The sequence below is a fragment of the Petaurus breviceps genome, unplaced genomic scaffold, assembly GCF_028583685.1.
Source record: "Petaurus breviceps papuanus isolate PSGF00001 unplaced genomic scaffold, PetGlider_PUasm1.0 90594, whole genome shotgun sequence".
NCBI classification, from domain to species: Eukaryota; Metazoa; Chordata; class Mammalia; order Diprotodontia; family Petauridae; genus Petaurus; species Petaurus breviceps.
Genome location: NW_027187281.1, coordinates 5,940,436 through 5,958,875, shown reverse-complemented (window position 1 = coordinate 5,958,875; position 18,440 = coordinate 5,940,436). Strand labels below are relative to the sequence as shown.

Genomic DNA, 18,440 nt, shown 5'->3' with positions numbered 1-18,440 from the left:
ATGAATAGAGCACCAGCCCTGGAGTCAGGAGGACCTGAGTTCAAATCCGACCTCAGACACTTAACACTTAACTAGCCGTGTGACTTTGGGCAAGTCACTTAATCCCAGTTGCCCCTCCAGAAAGCAAAAACAAAAAAATCAGAGAGAAATCAAACAAGGGCATCTTTTTTAGGCTTCTCTACCCCATACACAAAAAAGGTGGCAGTCTCCCAAAGACTCCCCACACCAGTGTCTGTTTCAGGTTTTTTATAGCTCTGTCTCCCAGCAGACAGTCCATAAGATCTGATGTCCATAACTCTAACCCTAAATTTCATTCCTATGGCTTCCCTGGGTAGGTCCTGATGCCTCCCTGCATCACCATTAGCACAGGTTTAGCATATTGTGGCCCTAAAGTTATCCTTAGCCATCATTCCCTGCATTTCTTTCTTCTAAAGGTGCTGTTTTTCTTGTTGCTTTTTAGCAAGTCACTGTTGACGTGGTCTGGAGCTATGGCTGATGCTTCTTTCCTGAGGGTGTGTTATGGTTCTTTTATAGTATTGCTCCAGGAATCATCAGCCTGTTTTCAACTCTTTGGTTAGTCAAGCCTACACAAGTGTGGCTGACAGAATTCTCACTCATGCAACTGTTAAGATTGTATCTACTCACCTTGCTGCCTTTCCTCCCCACCCCCATACAGAAAAAAGTAGCTGAGTCAAAGTAAGTTCCTTTCACTTCTTCCCTGTCCCAGAATACAGGTTGTATACAACACCCCCATGCTTCCTCCTGACCCCTTCTTACACTTGGAATAATTGTATTGCTTTTCATTTGCCCTCTCAATTACCATCACACCCTGGGCAGATAGTGCTGATGCCATGCAAATACACTTGAACTTTAACACTCCTCCAAGAAGTACTTAGCAGCCCCAGAGTGGGAGAGGTAGAGTTGCACTATATTCCAGCACAAAGTCCCTGTTTCCCTTAAACTCTCATCCCAGTGGAAAATTTGCAATCTTTAAAAATCCTGCCGGGTATATAGTTACAGTATGTAGGTGTACACCAAAACATTTATTAATTTGTACATATCATACATACTAAGTAATTATCTTAGGTACATAAACTACCTGCATGTAATTAGTACAGAGCACCCAATATTAGAGTTGTATATAGCATACTGGATACATCAGTCCCAAATGCTTCAAAGGAAAGTTGCATACATTAGATCAAATGCATAATGTGGAAATACATAGCACCTAACATCACCTAGTAGAACTGGGTCTTTTCATCAATTCTGTAGTTAGTGCATTGTCCTTACCACCCATGATTATGGTTATTTCACCACAAAATTGGTCCTCCTTACTTGGAGGAAAAAAACCAACATGACTTTTCATAAATTTCTTCCATCTCTGACTTTGCTTGAAATAATGTAGTCACTGTAATTAATTGCATCAAACTATTTTTAGCAAATATTTGAAAGAAAATTCTCTGCATATCCTGCAGTATTTCTAGATTTATGGTAAGAAGCTTCTATATTAGGGTTGTCCCAGTCCTTATGAGCCAATATTAGACCTAAAGAGTTTTCTTCCCACCCTCCCCCCATATTGACTTCCTTCTTTAAAAAAGTTATATTGATTTTTTTTTGTTTTTATGTTACAGACATTTTCAGATTACTCCAACTTGCTGAAAGGTCTCTTGTAACAAAGTAAAATGGTTAAGTAAAAAGCACAGCTATCTCATCTGAAAACAAATGCAATATTCCACATTTGTAGCACTCCCCGCCTCTTTGGGGGGGGGGCAGGGCAGTTAGGGTTAAGTGACTTGCCCAAGGTCACACGGCTAGTTTTTGTGTTGTGTCTGAGGCTAGATTTGAACTCAGGTCCTCCTGACTCCAGGGCCGGTGCTCTATTCACTGTGCCACCAGCCACCCCTTCCCCACCTCTTTTTATAAAAGTAACAAATATATTTTCTCTCCCTCCTACTCGTCCTACTCCCTACCTTTTTGGGAAACAAAAGAAGGGAAAAAAACAAATCTCTTCTAACAAATATGTGTAGTCAAGCAAAACAGATTCCACAAAAACATATCTGTCTCAATATGCATCCTAAATCTATCACTTCTTTGTAATGGATACCTTTTTTCCCTCATTGGTCCTCTGGAATCATCAATGGTCATTGTATTGATCTTAATTCTTACAGTTTTCAAAGTTGTTTGTTTTACAATATTTTTATGGTATAAAATGTTCTCCTGGTCCTACTCATTTCATTCTTTATTAGTTTATAAAAGTCCTAAAGATTGTTCATTTTTAATTATATTGATGTTAACCTAATTTTTTTTATGGTTCTGCTCTCATCACCCTGTGGAAGTTCATTTAAGTCTTTAAAACATTTCCTTTGATTTTTTTGAAACCTTCTGTTTCCTGATTTGTTACACTACAATGGTACTCCGTCACATCCATATACCACATCTTATTTAGTCATTTCTCAGTTGATGGACATCCCCTTAGTTTCCAGCTTTTTACCACCTTGAGAAGAAATATTATTAAAAAAAACATAAGGAACTTTTATTCTTTTATAAATCCCTTTTGTCTGTAGGCCTAGCATTGGTATAGCATTATTTAGTAACTTTTTGCTATAATTCCAATTTATTTTCCAGAAGGAGTGTATCCATTGACAGGTGGACAAACAGTGCTACACTATTCCAGTTTTCTCCTAGTCTCTCAAAAACCTTTATCATCTCTGCCACTCTGATGAGTGTGAGATTAGGATCTCAGAATTGCTTTAATTTGCATTTTTCTAATTGGTAGTGATTTGGAGCCTGTTTTCACATGGCTGCTAATCTCCAGGATTTTTTTCTTTAAGAACTGCCTGCTTAAATCATTTAATAATTTATCAATCAGCAAATGACTTTTTCTCTTAGTTCCTTATACATTTTGTGAATGAGACCTTTACCATAGAAACTTACTATAAAGATTTCCCCCAAGTTAATTGCTTCCCTTTTTAATCTTAGCTTTATTAGATTTGTTTTTGCAACTCCTTTTTCATTTAATATCATCAAAATTACCCATTTTGTCCTCTGTCAGTCTCTCTAGTCTATGTTTAGTCAAAAACTTTTCTATCCATACACCTGACAGGTAAAAATTTCTTTGTTTCTCTAATTTGTTTATGATATGATTTTTTTTTATAACTAATCACCTATCCACTTGGAGCTTGTCTTAGTATAAGATGTTGGTCTATGTCTAATTTCTTTCATATTTCATATTTCAAGCTTCTAATTCTTTCCATCAGCTTTTGTCAAATAATGAGTTCTTATCTCACTAAGATCTTTGTGTTTATCAAATACTAGGGTTTTAGATACATTTGCTTATGTTTGTTGTGCACCTAACATAAGTAGTCTCTACTTTTAAACCAGTACCAAATTGTTTTTAATAATTACTACTGTATTATTTGCTGTGTAGTATAGTTTCAAGTCTAGCACACTAGGCCCCTTTTGTTTAAAATTTTTTTCATTATTTCTGTTGAGTTTCTTGACCATTTTCACCTTCCATATGGATTTTGTTATTATTTTTTCTGGTAATCCTTTAGTAATTTGGTTGGTGTGGCATTGAATAAGTAAATTAATTTATATAGTATTGTCATTTTTATTAAATTGGCTCACTATACCTATCAGCAATTAATATTTTCCCAATTATTCAGGGCTGTATTTATTTCTGTAAAAAGGGTTTTATAGTTGTATTTTTATATTATTTGAAGCATTCTATAATAAATCTAAATGGAATTTTTCTATCTCTTTCCTCTTTCCTATTAGAAATATTGATGCCTTGTGTGGATTTATTTCCTGCCCTATAAGTTGTTTCAAGTAATTTTTTTCAATTAATTTTTACTGATACTTCTTAGGACTCTTTAAGTACAACAGCATATTTTCTTAAAGTAATAATTTTATTTCTTCTTTACTGTGGTTATTTCTTCAATTTCTTTCTTTTTTTTTGGCTTATTGCCAGAGCCAGAATTTTTAGTACAATGTCAAGTATTTCTAGCAATAGAAATTCTTGTTTCATCCCTGAATTTATTGAAAAAGATTCTAGCTTATCTCCATTATAAATAATGATGGCTCTTGGTTTTAGATATAGACTACTTGTCATTTTAAGGAAATGGTAATTTACTCCTGTTTTCTAGTTTACTTGTTTTAGCACAAAATATGGTATTTTGTTGAGCCTTTTGCATCTATTGATATAATCATGATTTTGTTTTTTATTATTAGTATAGTTAATTGAGCTTATAGTTTCCCTAATATTAAACCAGCTCTAAAATCATGTATCAAATCAACTTGGTCATAATGTATATAGTCTTTGTGTTGTGTTTTTTTTAGCCTTCTTGCTAACTTTATATTTAAAATTTTAAAGAAAAAAAGCAGCTTGCCTACAAGAACAATTAGAATTCTTTGAGGAAATATGTTTTTTAAAGGTATTATAAAACAAATAAAAGTTATAGGATATTGGAGGAAGCATCAGCAACTTAATAGAAGACATATAAAACTTTACCCTTGTTTTGAAGATGTTATAAGAAATAAAAGGGGAAGAGTATACTTTAGGGAAAATGGGAGAAAATATAGAGGAACTTGTTAAGTTACACAATCCAGGTGTATATGGATAAATACAAACAGAAGTGCAAACATAGAAGTAATGGGAGGAGTAGACATCACTTGAACTTCGCTTTCATCTAAACTAGACAAAATGGAAGCACACATTAACATACACCCAGACACCAAAATAAAGAGTTTATTGTAGTAATATACTGAACTCACCACAGATAGAGAAAAGAACAGGGGAAAGGAAATATAATAGGAAGTGAATATTCAGAGGATTTGTCATTAGCAAACTAATCTTAAACTTGGAAAGGAGATAGTAAAGAGAGGTTTAAAGTGAAAAAAAGAAAGGCTGATAAGGATATAAACAGGGATATGGGGGTATATACAGAAGAGAAAAAATGGAGGGAAAGAAACAATAACTATCATAATTTTGAATGTGAATGGGATGGACTCAACCCATAAAGTGGAAGAAGTTAGCATAATGGATTAGAAAACAAAACTCAACAATGTGCTGTTTCTACAGGTATTGGAGGTGGTTGGAGCTCAAGCAAGATCCTGCTTTTACTCCACCATCTTGGCTCTGCCCCCAATGTGCTATTTATAAGAAATATACTTGAAACATAAAAACATGGAGTTAAAATAAGGGATTGAAGCAAAATCTATCAGGCCTCAGCTGAACAACAACAACAAAAAAAAAACACATCAAAAATAGCAATTGTGATTTCATACAAGGCAACAGCAAAAAAAAAAAAAAGAATTAATTTAATGAAAAGAGAAAAAAAAAGGGAAAACTACAGTTTGGTGACCAGAAACAAACAATAAGTTGCTTTCAGTATTTAATATATACACACCCAATGGCATAACTTTGAAATGCTTAGAACAGCTATACGAATTACTATCAGAAATGGACCATAAAAATATAATAATGGTGGACCTCAGTTTGCCCCCTCTCAGTCCTAGATAAATCTAACCAAAAAAGAAAGAAGTCAAGGGACCTGAGTAGAATTTTAGAAAAATTAGATATAGATCTCTGGTGATTATTTAATAGAAACACAAATTTACATATTTATCAGCTCTGCGTGACATATAAAAACTAATCATTCCTTTGAATATAAAAACCTCACAAATGCAGAAAAAAAATTATGCACGTCTTTTAAGGGATTTTCATTAAGCATTATACAGACCAGAAAGAATAAAGTATTAGATCTTTCTTCTTTCCTTATTTTAATTCATACAAATGGAGGATCAAGACAAAATGAAACATCCATTAGTAGAATGTCAGAGCAGGGTTGCTGAGGAAATGATACAACCAAGACGGTTTAAGAAACCTAAGATGAGCTGGTCTTTGGATCATACACTATAAAGTGGGGGAAAGTGTCAACTAATTGTCCTTCAGAAAGCTGCCTCCAGATATAGACTACCTGATTCTACCAGGCTCTCCATTACCTATCCTGCTTAGTCTGGGATACCTGGTACCTAGTTCCCAATCACTTTCATACTAGGAAGGAACCAATTTTTAATCAGACAAATTTGCTTAGCTTCTATCTATAATGTCATAGGGAAGGAAACAGGGTGTTGGTAGGGGAATCTTACTGAATCAAGAAGGAAGTATTGGCATCAATTTTGGAAGATAACAGAAAAGGCAAAGGGCGGGGCACACCCAAGTGTTTGGAGTACAGACAGCTTTCCACAAATGAACCTTATAGGTCACAGAGAGACTTATGTGCTCTCTCTTAGTGGTCAGCATATTTCCCGGCTTACTGAAAAGTTTGAGTGCTTCATGAGTGCACAGAATATAATAAAGTAGCATAAGCTTCATTAAAAATGGGTGTTTTATTCACTGTTCTTTGAAGAATTAGAAATTGGCCACACTGCACCAAGGACCATTTTTGTATTTTTATGGTTTCTTGGGTTGCCTCAGTCCCATCTTCTAATTTGATATTTCACGCTATTGCTCCAACCAATTGATGATATAGACTATGGGCACTTCTAATTCTGAAATGACTCTCACATTATTTCTTACCTAATTATTTTATCATCAATTTCATCATGATACTCTTTTGTTCTCATGACATCGACCTCCTTCAACCTCTCTTGTTGAAAGAGGTACTAATGGAATACTTTCAAAAAAGTTTTAAATTGCTTAGTGATCAAACTTCTGCTGATGGGCCTCTCTGTATCTAGTTACTCAGGTGTCTTCATGGACAAGAAAAACAATATGCTTCTGGGATCATCTTCAAAGCTTTACTAGCTTGATAATACCTACTGGGAAGTGTGCCCCAATAGCATCAAATCAAAATGACCTCTCCTGAACAATGAGGGTCTGGATTAGGACTTTTGTGGAGCAATTCAGTCTTAGGCTACATTAATGGAAGAATGGTGTTCAGTATGACTGTTTGGGTCAGGCCACATTTGGAATATTGTTTAGGATCATGGAGTCTCAGAGATGGAAGGGAAACCAGAAGTCATTTATTCTAACTGATGCCAAACAGGAATCCCCTATGTCTAATACTGCCCACCCCAAGTAGTTGTATAATATCTCCTTAAAGACCTCTATTGATAGAGAACTTTTCATGTCCCTTCAATTTTTTTTAGGAGAAGATATGGGCAAGTTAGAATATATACAGATGAGGTCATTGAATATGCTATGAAAACTAGACAGTATACCTTATGGAGTTTAATCGAAAGAACTGAGTTTGTTTAACTTGGAGAAAAGAAAAACTGAAGAGACAAGGGGAGGCAGGCTGACAGTATTTAAGGGCTATCATGTGGCAAAGAGGTTGTATTTCTCCTTAGTGCCAAAGGGCAGAACTAGTAGTAACAGGAAGAAGTTACAGAAGCAGATTTTTGTCTAAAAAAAGGGAACATTTACTATAAAGTTGTATAAAGTAGAATAGGCTGCCTTGGGAAACAGTATATTCCCTGTCCTTGGAAGTCATCAAGAATTAGCTGGGTGACTGTCAGGGATGTTCTATTTGATATGCATTGGTATTTGAGAATCCTTTCCAACTCTGAGATTTTGGAAATTCTACATCTTTACTTAATAGTGTAGCCAAGAAAGGAGAAATATCTTTCATTTCTGGCACATAAAGAAATGTAAATCTGTGTAATTGAAAAACAATTGTTTTGTTTGTTTATAAACTATCATTCTTTAAGAAACTTAAAACATTCAAACATAAAATGAACCTGTGCAATCATTTACTTACACTCTGATCATGAGAGAGAAATTGTGAAAGCTGATCCCAGCAGTGGAAGTTTATCATTAAACATTCTTTCTCTTAAAGCCCTTCCATAAGTATGAGTTTCCTGGTGATAGAAGGCTACTGAAGATGCTACTGAAAGATATGCTTGCTCATGTATCTTTGGTGACATGAACCAATCCAGCCCCAAATTTTGCATGGTCACACAGGACTTAGACATTTCTGCCCACAAACTGACAATTAGATGTGTATATGTGTAATTTGGCATATGTAAAACATGTGCCTATATTAAAAATGTGTCATTGTATATAATCTACATATACACACATATGTGTGTATATATACATATATTATATTTTATTTCTTGAAGGTCCAAGAAAGACTTGAAAGTATTCATTAGAATTAACCTGGTATCTTGATGTTCTGTACTAAGAATAAAATGGAACTGATTAACTATTTGGGTCATTTTTTGTTAGACATAACATCCCTTATTTCTTCTTTAATTTACTAGGTGTGATAATTTCTAAATGTTCATATTTTGGGGGAGGTAGAAGTCTTGCCTGTCATATTTCCTTTACCTTACTCATATTATAAGTTCCTCATAAATTAAGACAGATTTTTCTCTATTTGCCTGTCTGTCTTCCTCCATTTCTTTCTTCATTTTCCCATCCCTAGTACTCACAGTGGTTGCTCAATTTATGTTCTTAATGAAGAGAACCAAACTGATATCTTAAAGTAGACAGGAGAGGTCTGGACATGGGATAGTACAGGAATAGAGATTATTTTCGAAGGTCTTTGATGTTTGCCTTTGAAATCATGTGGATCCACTTAATTGGGCAAGCAGATTGGTGGGTTGGTTTTGCTTTATTGTACATAAGTTAACAAAGCTATAAAACATAAAAATAAATATAAGTAATTCATTTAGTACCAGAACCATATTCTAAGGATAAAACATGTTGACAAATAAGTGACAGCTTCTACAAATCTACTGTGATATATTCCTAAGGATTTCTCATGCTCAATATAATTGATTTATATTTATTGACTAGTGACTACATCTGATATTTATCTGTCAACATACTTTATCCTTAAATTATGTTCTGATAGTAAATGAATATATAGTAGTAATAGATCTATTTATTCTTTCTGCTCTTTCACATTTATTTGTAAATTGTTTGTGCCCTAGAATATAGTTTATTTTTGTAAGTAAACCATGTGATACTGAGAAATATGCCTATCTTTAGTTGCTTCACCAAATCAAGTCTCAGGATTGGTTTTAGTACCTTTTAAAGAAAAACTAGTCTAACTTTCATGGGGGCAGAGCTTAAGATATTGCTCCCACCACACCTGGAATATGCCTTTTCTGAGTCTGTCTGGGTCTTACCCTAATTATATCACATATCTATGGTCTTTAAAACAGGTATTCCAAAGACAATAAGAAAAGGCTTAGCAATCATCAGGGATGTAGTTGGCTCTGATTACTTGACACAGCCATCATTGCTAAAACCTCTGGTGGTCTCTGTGTTGAAGCATTGGGCAATTTGCATCATGACCCTACACAAAAGAATTCCCTCAATCCCTCTCTCTCTTCTCTCTGTCTCTGTCTGTCTGTCTGTCTGTCTCTTTCTGTCTCTGTCTCTCTCTGTATGTCTCTGTCTCTGTCTCTCTGTCTCTGTCTCTGTCTCTGTCTCTGTCTGTCTCTCTGTCTCTGTCTGTCTGTCTCTGTGTCTCTGTCTCTGTCTCTCTGTCTGTCTGTCTCTCTGTCTGTCTGTCTCTGTCTCTCTCTCTCAGTAAATACCAATTCAAAGGTTATGGCTCTTCCTTGTTTTTTTTTTCTTTTTTTTATCTGTTGTCTGCACCCAGCCTCAGAAATGCAAGGAAAATGGATGCTGTCCTCAGCATTACTACCAGCAGCCTATTGCTTGTGGTTTCCACACCTGCTTTCCTTGGCTTCCTTTAATGTGGTAAAAGATAAGGTGGCAGTTTAGAGTAACTCTTTGGTGACGGGCTATTATAACATTTCCTTTCAAATAATTCCTAGATATATTTCTTGTCATTAAGTTTTCATAGAATAATTGGAAAACCATATTTTACTCAATAAGCTCCAAGACTGGGAGGATACACTGTATAAATTTGAGCTATAATTACATTGTACATTACATTACATTACAGCTATAGAGTTGGGGAATGCTTTGCAAGTGAAAAGACTAGAGTGCACCACATTTTTAATAGTTGCAGACTTAAGTGTGAAAATTTTTAAAGGTATAGTTTAATTTTATTAACGTATGATGATATTTCTTGGCATTCATAGTATTCTCTTTTTAAGTAATAGTTTTGGTTAAGTAACCTCACATCATTCCAATTCTTATGAATCATCTGCTAAATAGGTTTGGCCTTCTGGAATTTCAGAAAGGATTCTGTTAGTGTTTGTAAATGATAAAGTGAAAATACCATTTAAAATTATGAACATTGGAAATTCACACCCATTTCAGAAGCAAGATAAATATAGCAGTGCACTGGTTTCACAACCACTTCTCTGGGGGGAAATGTACATTCAAATATACACAACACTGAAGTTTAATCTGCATTATTAACATTTTCTCCATCACTTTCTTAAATGTAGATAAACAACAAAAGAATAAACCAAGCCCTGATTGGTAGTATTTGCCAAATTCCAATGTGTAAATTCTCACATTGAAAATTTAACAATTGGTAGACAAACCAGTTTGCACTGACTCCAGCATACCCCTGGATAAATATTACTATGCTTTAATTTTTAGTTTTTAAGTTTTTCTTGAACTCTGCTAAAGAAGAAATGAGCTATATCTTAGCTTGAATTTGAGTAGAGTAGTTCTAAAAGCAGTTATTTGGGGAGCAGTTGTTTTCATATTTTCTTTGCTGAGCACTCAGGCCCAACAACACTTAGATTTTTTTTTAACCAATTCCACTCTTACTTCCTAGCTATTTAAGACATGATTTCTCCAGGTAGAATTATGTTTATCACAAAATTCATATAACCTCTTTAGAAATCAGTGAGGATTCATTGAAGATTTAGAAATGTAGCATTGACTACAAAATTATCTACAAAAATGTCAATACATTTTGGAAATATTTTTGACTTAAATACATTCTGTCTGACAGCCTATTTTCATTATTTTGTCAGGACAGGAGGTAACTGACAACAGTTCAGAGTATTATTAACAAATCTTACCTTCACCAAATACCCCTCAGAGTTTGAATGGACAATTGAACTATGTCTAATTGTCTACAGATGTCCTGTAAGTCAGAAGGAAAGACTTGCTTCCCTTGTGTAAATTGTCACAGTTTTTTAAGAAATTTCTGAGAATAATTACTGAAAACAAATTCTTCATTTATAAGTTATATATTTCTATCTGGACAATTTTTGATTTTTAAATTAAAACTATTAATTTGGAATCTACACTTCTTAAAAATATTTTATGGTATGATTAAGAATATGTATCCTACTCACCATTTTCTGCTAAAATATTTACTGAGTGCAAAGTAAATGCCAGTTGTGCTCTGAAGTAGGGAAAAAATACATTTCTCTAGAGATCTTATTCCTAGTAATGTGCTGTCTAAATAGTTCAACTATTTTATTCTCACATTTTTAAAAGGTCAGAAGAATATTGCACTGCTGACTGCTGAAAATTTTAATTTTTATGTTTAAAAAAAAACAAGCCTTTTCCATTAATTATAAAAGGCTACTTATAGACGGGACCTGATTTTAAAATAGTGTATCTGGTTTCTTTCTCCTGAGAGAATATTTTAAAAGGTCAAATACATCATGTGAACTTCTTTAAAAACAAAAAGTCAGTCAGTCAACAAGCCTACTATGTCCTGGGCATTGTGTTAAAAGTGAAGATAGAAAGAAATTCAAGCCTTATAAATAATAATTCAGCCAACCCCCTGCTCACCCCAGTAACTGGCTAGTAAATAATTAATGTATTGTGCTGATTTCATTTTTAATTAAAAAATAACTGCAGTAACTTTAAGTTGAGGGTATATACTTGTACATATATTCATATACACCTAGATACATACATACATACAAGCAAATCCCTCATTCCAAAGGTATGGGGGTCACCTACAAAAACCACTCTCTTTCTCTTTTGATAGACAGAGAGATAGATAAATAGATAGACAGATAGATAGATGTATATACATACATACCTATTTGAAAGACACAAGTTGGGCAAGGCTTCCATATACTTTGCTTTTTTAGAAAGTTTGTGTACAAAAAAAGGGAGTTATATTTAAATGATCTGTATGTTAGATATTTTACATAATAGTATTTTGTCATGATTTATAAGGATAGTTCTTTAATTTCTATTTTTTCAATTGAAAAAGCAGATTCATAAAATCCACTTATTTCCTGCATCAAAATAAAAGACTTAGATAAATGATAATGCTATTATCAGTAATTTCTAAAATTATATATAAGATTATATTAGATGGCCCTGTGGCCATAGGGTTACTCAACTCTAGATTCACACAGATTACTGGATTCACATCACAATATATTGGATGGCAAATGTATCTCATTTGACTGAAAACATCCCCTGGCAACTCAGCTAGGAATTTAGGTATTCATTTTGCATCAGGCTAGCAGACCAGGAAGAAAACATACATTTTAAAAACAAAACATGGGGCAGCTAGGTGGTGCAGTGAATACAGTATGGGCCCTGAAGTCAGGAGGACTTGAGTTCAGATCTGTCCTCAGATACTTGACACACTTAATAGCTGTGTGACCTTGGGCAAGTCATTTAGCCCCAATTGCCTTGCCTTCCCCCTTAAAAAAAATTTTAAAATAAAAAATTTAATTTAGACTAAAACAGTTAAGGAAAAGAACAAACCTCTCAAAAAAATACTTGAGGAATTAGGTCTCATTCCTCAGTAATATGTGGAGAAAGACCTTTCTTCTGGAATTCACACTTAAGGGAGAGACTACAGCAAACGGCTCTTGCATGTTGGCATTGAAGTTTGAAACGATCTACTCTCTCAGTGTTTAGATCTCTGGAATGTCTGTCCCCATTATAGCAGTAAATCTCTTTCCTTTCCTCATACTTTCTTCCCTTTTCCCACCCCACTTCCATTGGCTGCAGCCTGGGACCACTCATCTCCAGGTCCTTTTCATCTATCCTTCCCTAATTTCAATCTGTACCAAAGACTATGTCTCTGTATTTGTTGGGGATGGAAAGAGGTTGATAATTCTTTGGTACTAAAGCTAGTAGTGTTTCCACTGTTTCCTCTATTTGCTTACCTTCCCCCTGCCTACAGATTGAAGAGTTCTTCACCTACAAAAGTTTCACTCTGAGAAAGTCCCAAATATCAGAAGGCTTGAATTTTAGATTTGTCTCTGCCATGTGGGCAAACCATTTCTTCCTTGAAAAATTAGGGAGTTGGACTAGATGATCATTAAGGACCATGCAAGCTATATATTACAGATTGGAATTGCCTTTTTGAGTCCAGTGATGGTTTTTCTCCAAAATGTAGATTAATTTTCAATCACTAGTATACACATTGATTTTTATAACCATGTACCATGTGTAACTTTTCATTTTCATGTCTTCCAAACTTAGAGAGAAATGAAGACAGAGAAAAAAAATACACAGTAGAGACTATCAAATCTTCATTAAGTAGTATTTGTTAAATATATCTATGCTCACAAATTATAGTACTCCAGATATTATTTCTGGCAAGAATTAGACAGATAAAATTGCTTGAAATAGGCTTTCACTCTTGATGAAAAGTGGGTTTGAAAAGTGGGTTTTAGATACCAAATTTTAATGCCTTTGACGTCTTTGAGAGGGTTGTTTTGTTTTGGGTTTTGTTTGTTTGTTTGTTTTTTCCGAGGGTGGGATGGGGGGTGAGCATATTCATAAGTAAAAAAAAAAAAAAATATGAGTTCCTAAGTTGTAGCTTGCTGGGATTTTACTAAAAAAATACAACATGTCCTCAAATACCAAGGCTATATATCCTATGGAATCAGACACATAAAAGCAAATATGTTAGGGCCCCAAATAAGAACAAAGTCAAAACTGGATATTGTATCAAGATTTTAAAAGTTGTGCATACAGGCTACAAATTGCCCAAAGTAATATTTGAGATTTGAAGCAGTACTCAGCTACTTGTTAGTTTTTTGTTTTTTTTTTTTGAAGAAAGAAAGAGACAGTATCCTTTCTACAGCAACTTAGTCTTGGAAACAGATCACATTGGTGAAGATATATGAACAGAGTATCCTAGCTCACACAGAGTTCTAAAACATACTGATTGGTGACCACACAGTGGGATAACAACCTTAAAATAAGCATGTATAATGTATGTAAATTATTCATAGGGAATGAATAGTGATTGAATCCTCATTACTCAGAGCAAGACTTCTGGTGGACAGAGTTTGAATAGAAAGATAGAGGGGAATGAGAAGAAGGATAGGAGCCCTCTTTCTCTGCTGCCTGAAAATATGATCGAGTCTCCCATACCCTTCAAAAACCTTCACTAGATTATGCTGTCTTTGCAAGCTGTCATGCTATGACTCCTCTCTCAACCATACTCCTTGAAAAAGCTGTCTACATTTGATGCTTTCACTTCTTTCTTTCAAACCCTCTCTCTAGTCTGCCTTCCTACTTAATCACTCAACTGAAACTGGTTTCTCCAAAGTTACCAGTAAACTCTTAATTGTTGATTTTAATACATTTTTTCAATTCTCATACTGATGAACCTCTGTAGCATTAGGCACTGAAAATCAATCACCCACTTTTTCCCCCCAAAAAAAACATCTCTTTTGAGAATTTCACTCTCAGTTCTTTTCTTTCCTATCTGGCCACTTCATCTTAGTCTTCATTATTGGCTCATCATTTATTTTATGCCCCCTAACTTTGGGTATACTCCAAACTTTGTCCTGGTCCTGCTTCACTTATTTCTCTAAACCAAAGGCCCCTAACCTGGGGGTCTGTAAACTCATCTTTAAAAATATTTTGATAACTTCATTTTAATTTAATTTGTTTCCTTTGTAATTCTGTGTTGTTTATGTATTTTAAGAAGGGATCCATAGGCTTCATAAGACTACCGAAGGAATCCATTGCCCCAAAAGGTTAAGAATCCCTATTTTAAATTCTTTCATTGGTGGCATCAACAACTCCCATGAGTTCATTGTCACATCAGTGCAGATGAACTCCAATCTGTATAACCCAACCCTAGTCTCCCTCCAAAGGGCTGATCCCATATCTCCAGCTGACTATTGGACATTTCAAGCTAGCGATCCCATAGGCATATTTAACTTAACCTGTTCAAACAGATTTCCTTGATCCCCAGGTTTGCTAACCCAGTGTGGTCCTCCACTTTTCATTCTAATTTACCCCTCTTATCCCAGTCAGTTAGCAAATCTCACCATTCCTACCACCACTCCTTCTTCCTATTCATTCCTTTCTTTCCTTTGACATAGCTACCACACCAGTCAAGGATCTCACTACCTCTCATCTTGGCTTTTACAATAATCTCCTAATTGGTTTCCTTGGTTCAAGTCTCTCCCCATTCCATTGTACTTTTCACCCAGTCACCAAAATCATTTCTTAAAGTTCAGGTCTAATTTTGTTACCCATACCATCTCCCCACCCAATACATACACTCCAGAGGCTCCCTAATATCAAATATAAACTCCTTGGTTTTTCATTTAAAGTCCTTAGAATCTGACCACATCTTAGCTTTATAGCCTTATTACCAATTCCTCTCCTCCATGAACTCTACAAGGCAGCCAAAGTGAAGTTCTTGCTCTTCTGCACATATGTCATTCCATCTCTCATCTCCTTTTGCACTGACTCTTCCCCATACCTTGAATGCATTCCCTCAATGATACCTCTTGGAATAACTAGTTTCCTTTGTTCTCAACTCAAGCCCCAACTTCTGCCCCAAGACCTTTCCTGATCACAATTACCTTATATCTTGTATCTATCTATATATTTGCCTATTTCCCCCCAATAAAATGTAATTTCCTTAAGAGCAGGGAGTGTTTTTCTGTATTTCCCCAGTACTTTGCACAGTGCCTGACACATTGTAGGTATTTAGTGAGTGCTTGTTGATTGACTCTTTGATTAATTTAAGGCAATATGAACATTTTACCTCTGTCTTAATGTCAAATTCCTTCAAGGAATTCTAGCTTGGACTGCTTAATCCTTTGGGAAAATAATACATGAATTTCCTGTTGCTTTTGCCACAGGATGTCAGCTGCAATGAGATCACAGCTCTGCCACAGCAGATAGGACAACTGAAATCACTAAGAGAACTGAACATCAGAAGAAATTACCTTAAAGTTTTACCACCAGGTAAGAAAGTAAGTTAAGCTCAACAAACAGAAAAAGGAACAAAACAGAAATTTCTTGGCTTTTCATGTGTTTAATTTTCCAAATTGATTACTTACTTTTTTTTTATTTTAAATTTTAAATTAGATGAACATATGACTTGAACATTTAATGACAAGAGGGTTGGGTTTAAGTAGTGGGTTCTAGGTACAAGTATAATCTAAAAAGCAACAACAACAATGCTGAATTATAAGACTTGGAGGGGGGGAATGGCACTATGTATAGAGGTTAGGTATTTTGTCATCTTAGAGTTTACAACCTTCAGCTTCCAATTTCATCCCCTGGAGGTATGTCTGAGTCATGAGAACCCACTAGTTTCAGGGATATGCTCCTTAGGAAAGTTGTGATCCGTTCTGGGGGAAGTGAGAATAAGGGCTTCTGGATTTATACTGAAAACACCTGTGTCTTTTTTACCATTGGTTATAATGACAGTGTTGCTTCTGGAGCCTTAGGGCTACTGCTGGGCCACATTTATTATATTACATTTGAGTGTAATAGAAAAAATGTTGGATTTGAAGTCACTGAGCCTCAGTTTCATTATGTGAGGTTAGATGAGATGCCCTACAAGACCCCTTTCAGGTCTTCATCTTTGATATAATCCAGTGAAGTCAAAGGGTCTGGATTCACATCTAGGCAGAAGTTCTCTAGATGTGGTCAGACTATGGAGGAGGTGGCTTGAGAGTAGGGAATGAATTATTCAAAGCATTAACATTTTTTTTCATCTAAGTCTTAACTCTAAGAAAATCTAGATAGAATTCTCCTTTTGTCATTCCTAAGTCTCTCTAAAGACTTTTCTTTCCCTAAAAGGTAATTTATGGGTAGCTATATTTTTGTTACTCTATTTTCTCCACAAAGATTTTTGTGCACTTAAAGCTGAAATGTTTCAATTTACAGTGAAACTTTTTTGCTTAATTTCCTGAATATCAAGTTTCCAAAGAAATCCCTTAACAAAAGAGCATTGATAATTCTCTTGGGCAATTTATTCTTATTTTATTTGCTTAGACATTTTTAGTATTACCGATCCCCTTATATTTTAATAAGAAACGTGTCATCAATCTACTTTGCCCCTTATGGTGTTCTGTGGGGTTATTTTGATTTTTGTTTTTAAACACTTCTGTCCTGAGAATATACTTTGTCCTTGTTAGGACTTGCTATAGGTAGGGGTGCAGGAAAGGAGGAGGTTGTTTTCACTTTTGCATGACTTTGCTCTATTTCTTATGTTTCCTGAATAAAGAAGGCCTAGGATTCTCATCCCTTTTTCTCCCTTTCTATGCCTTTTCCATCCTGTAGGGAGACTTAAGTATTGAGCTGAATCTCTTTATTTCTCTTAAGCACCAGGTGCTTAAGACCCACGTCTGAAACTTGAAAGAAAATCCTAAAAGAATTCTTCATGCCCTGAAAATTCAGCTCTCTTCAACCCCCCCCCCCCCCCCCCCTGCCCTCTGCCTCCTGACATACACACCTTTTCTCAAAACTCCTTCCTTTTTTTTTTTTTTTTTTTTGCTTTTTGGAGGGCAGTTGGGGTTAAGTGACTTGCCCAAAGTCACACGGCTAGTGTGTCAAGTGTCTGAGGGAGATTTGAACTGAGGTCCTCCTGACTCCAGGGACTGTGCTGTATTCACTGAGCCACCTAGCCACCCCTAAAACCTTCTTTATTTTAATTGAAAGTCTTGATTTCATTGTAAACTTAGGCATCACCAGATTGGGCTCAATGTTCAATTTATAGATTGATAGATTTGTAGATCCAAGTTCATAGTGTATACATGGAAATATAGTGATGAAATATGGATGGCTCATGATTATGCCCCTAGTTAGAGAAAAATCTCTTAGCAATGGACTAGGGATTGGGATTCCAGCTCTGTACTAGGCAAGGTCACTCTCCGCAGATTTGTCCTACTATAACAAAGGGACATGTGGAATCGTACAGGACAGGGTCAACTGTAGGGCATAAAGGAGTGAGACAGAAGATCCCCAAGATTAAAAATGGAAGTGGATTTTATTACCACAGGACTGCTAGGATCACATACTCAGATCAGACAGTGAGTTGGCATGAACAATATGCCGGTTTTTAAAGAGATTACAATAGTCAGGTTACATAAGCTGAAACTACAGTCAGTAATTGGTCAGTGTATATTTGAATTTTCCCATGCCCTAGAAGTTTCTTTTTTCTTAGGCTGATGGACCGGGAACCCAGAATGGGTGGAGATGGGGAACACCTGGTAGGGGTTGGGGGTGGGGCAGGGGACGGGAAGAATGGAGCAGGGATTTTACCCTAGGCTGAAACTCCTGACCACGATCAATTAGGGGA

General features: G+C 35.4%; 1 protein-coding gene across 4 annotated transcripts in view; it reads left to right on the top strand.

Annotated features, from left to right (window-relative positions):
- Nucleotides 1-18,440, top strand: part of LRCH1 (leucine rich repeats and calponin homology domain containing 1) — a 251,035-nt gene that overhangs the window by 151,535 nt on the left and 81,060 nt on the right. For all 4 annotated transcript variants that reach the window (XM_069063692.1, XM_069063694.1, XM_069063693.1 and 1 more), the window contains exon 4: nt 15,991-16,096. In XM_069063692.1, the coding sequence (XP_068919793.1) occupies nt 15,991-16,096 (106 nt within the window). The remainder of the gene's footprint in view (nt 1-15,990; nt 16,097-18,440) is intronic.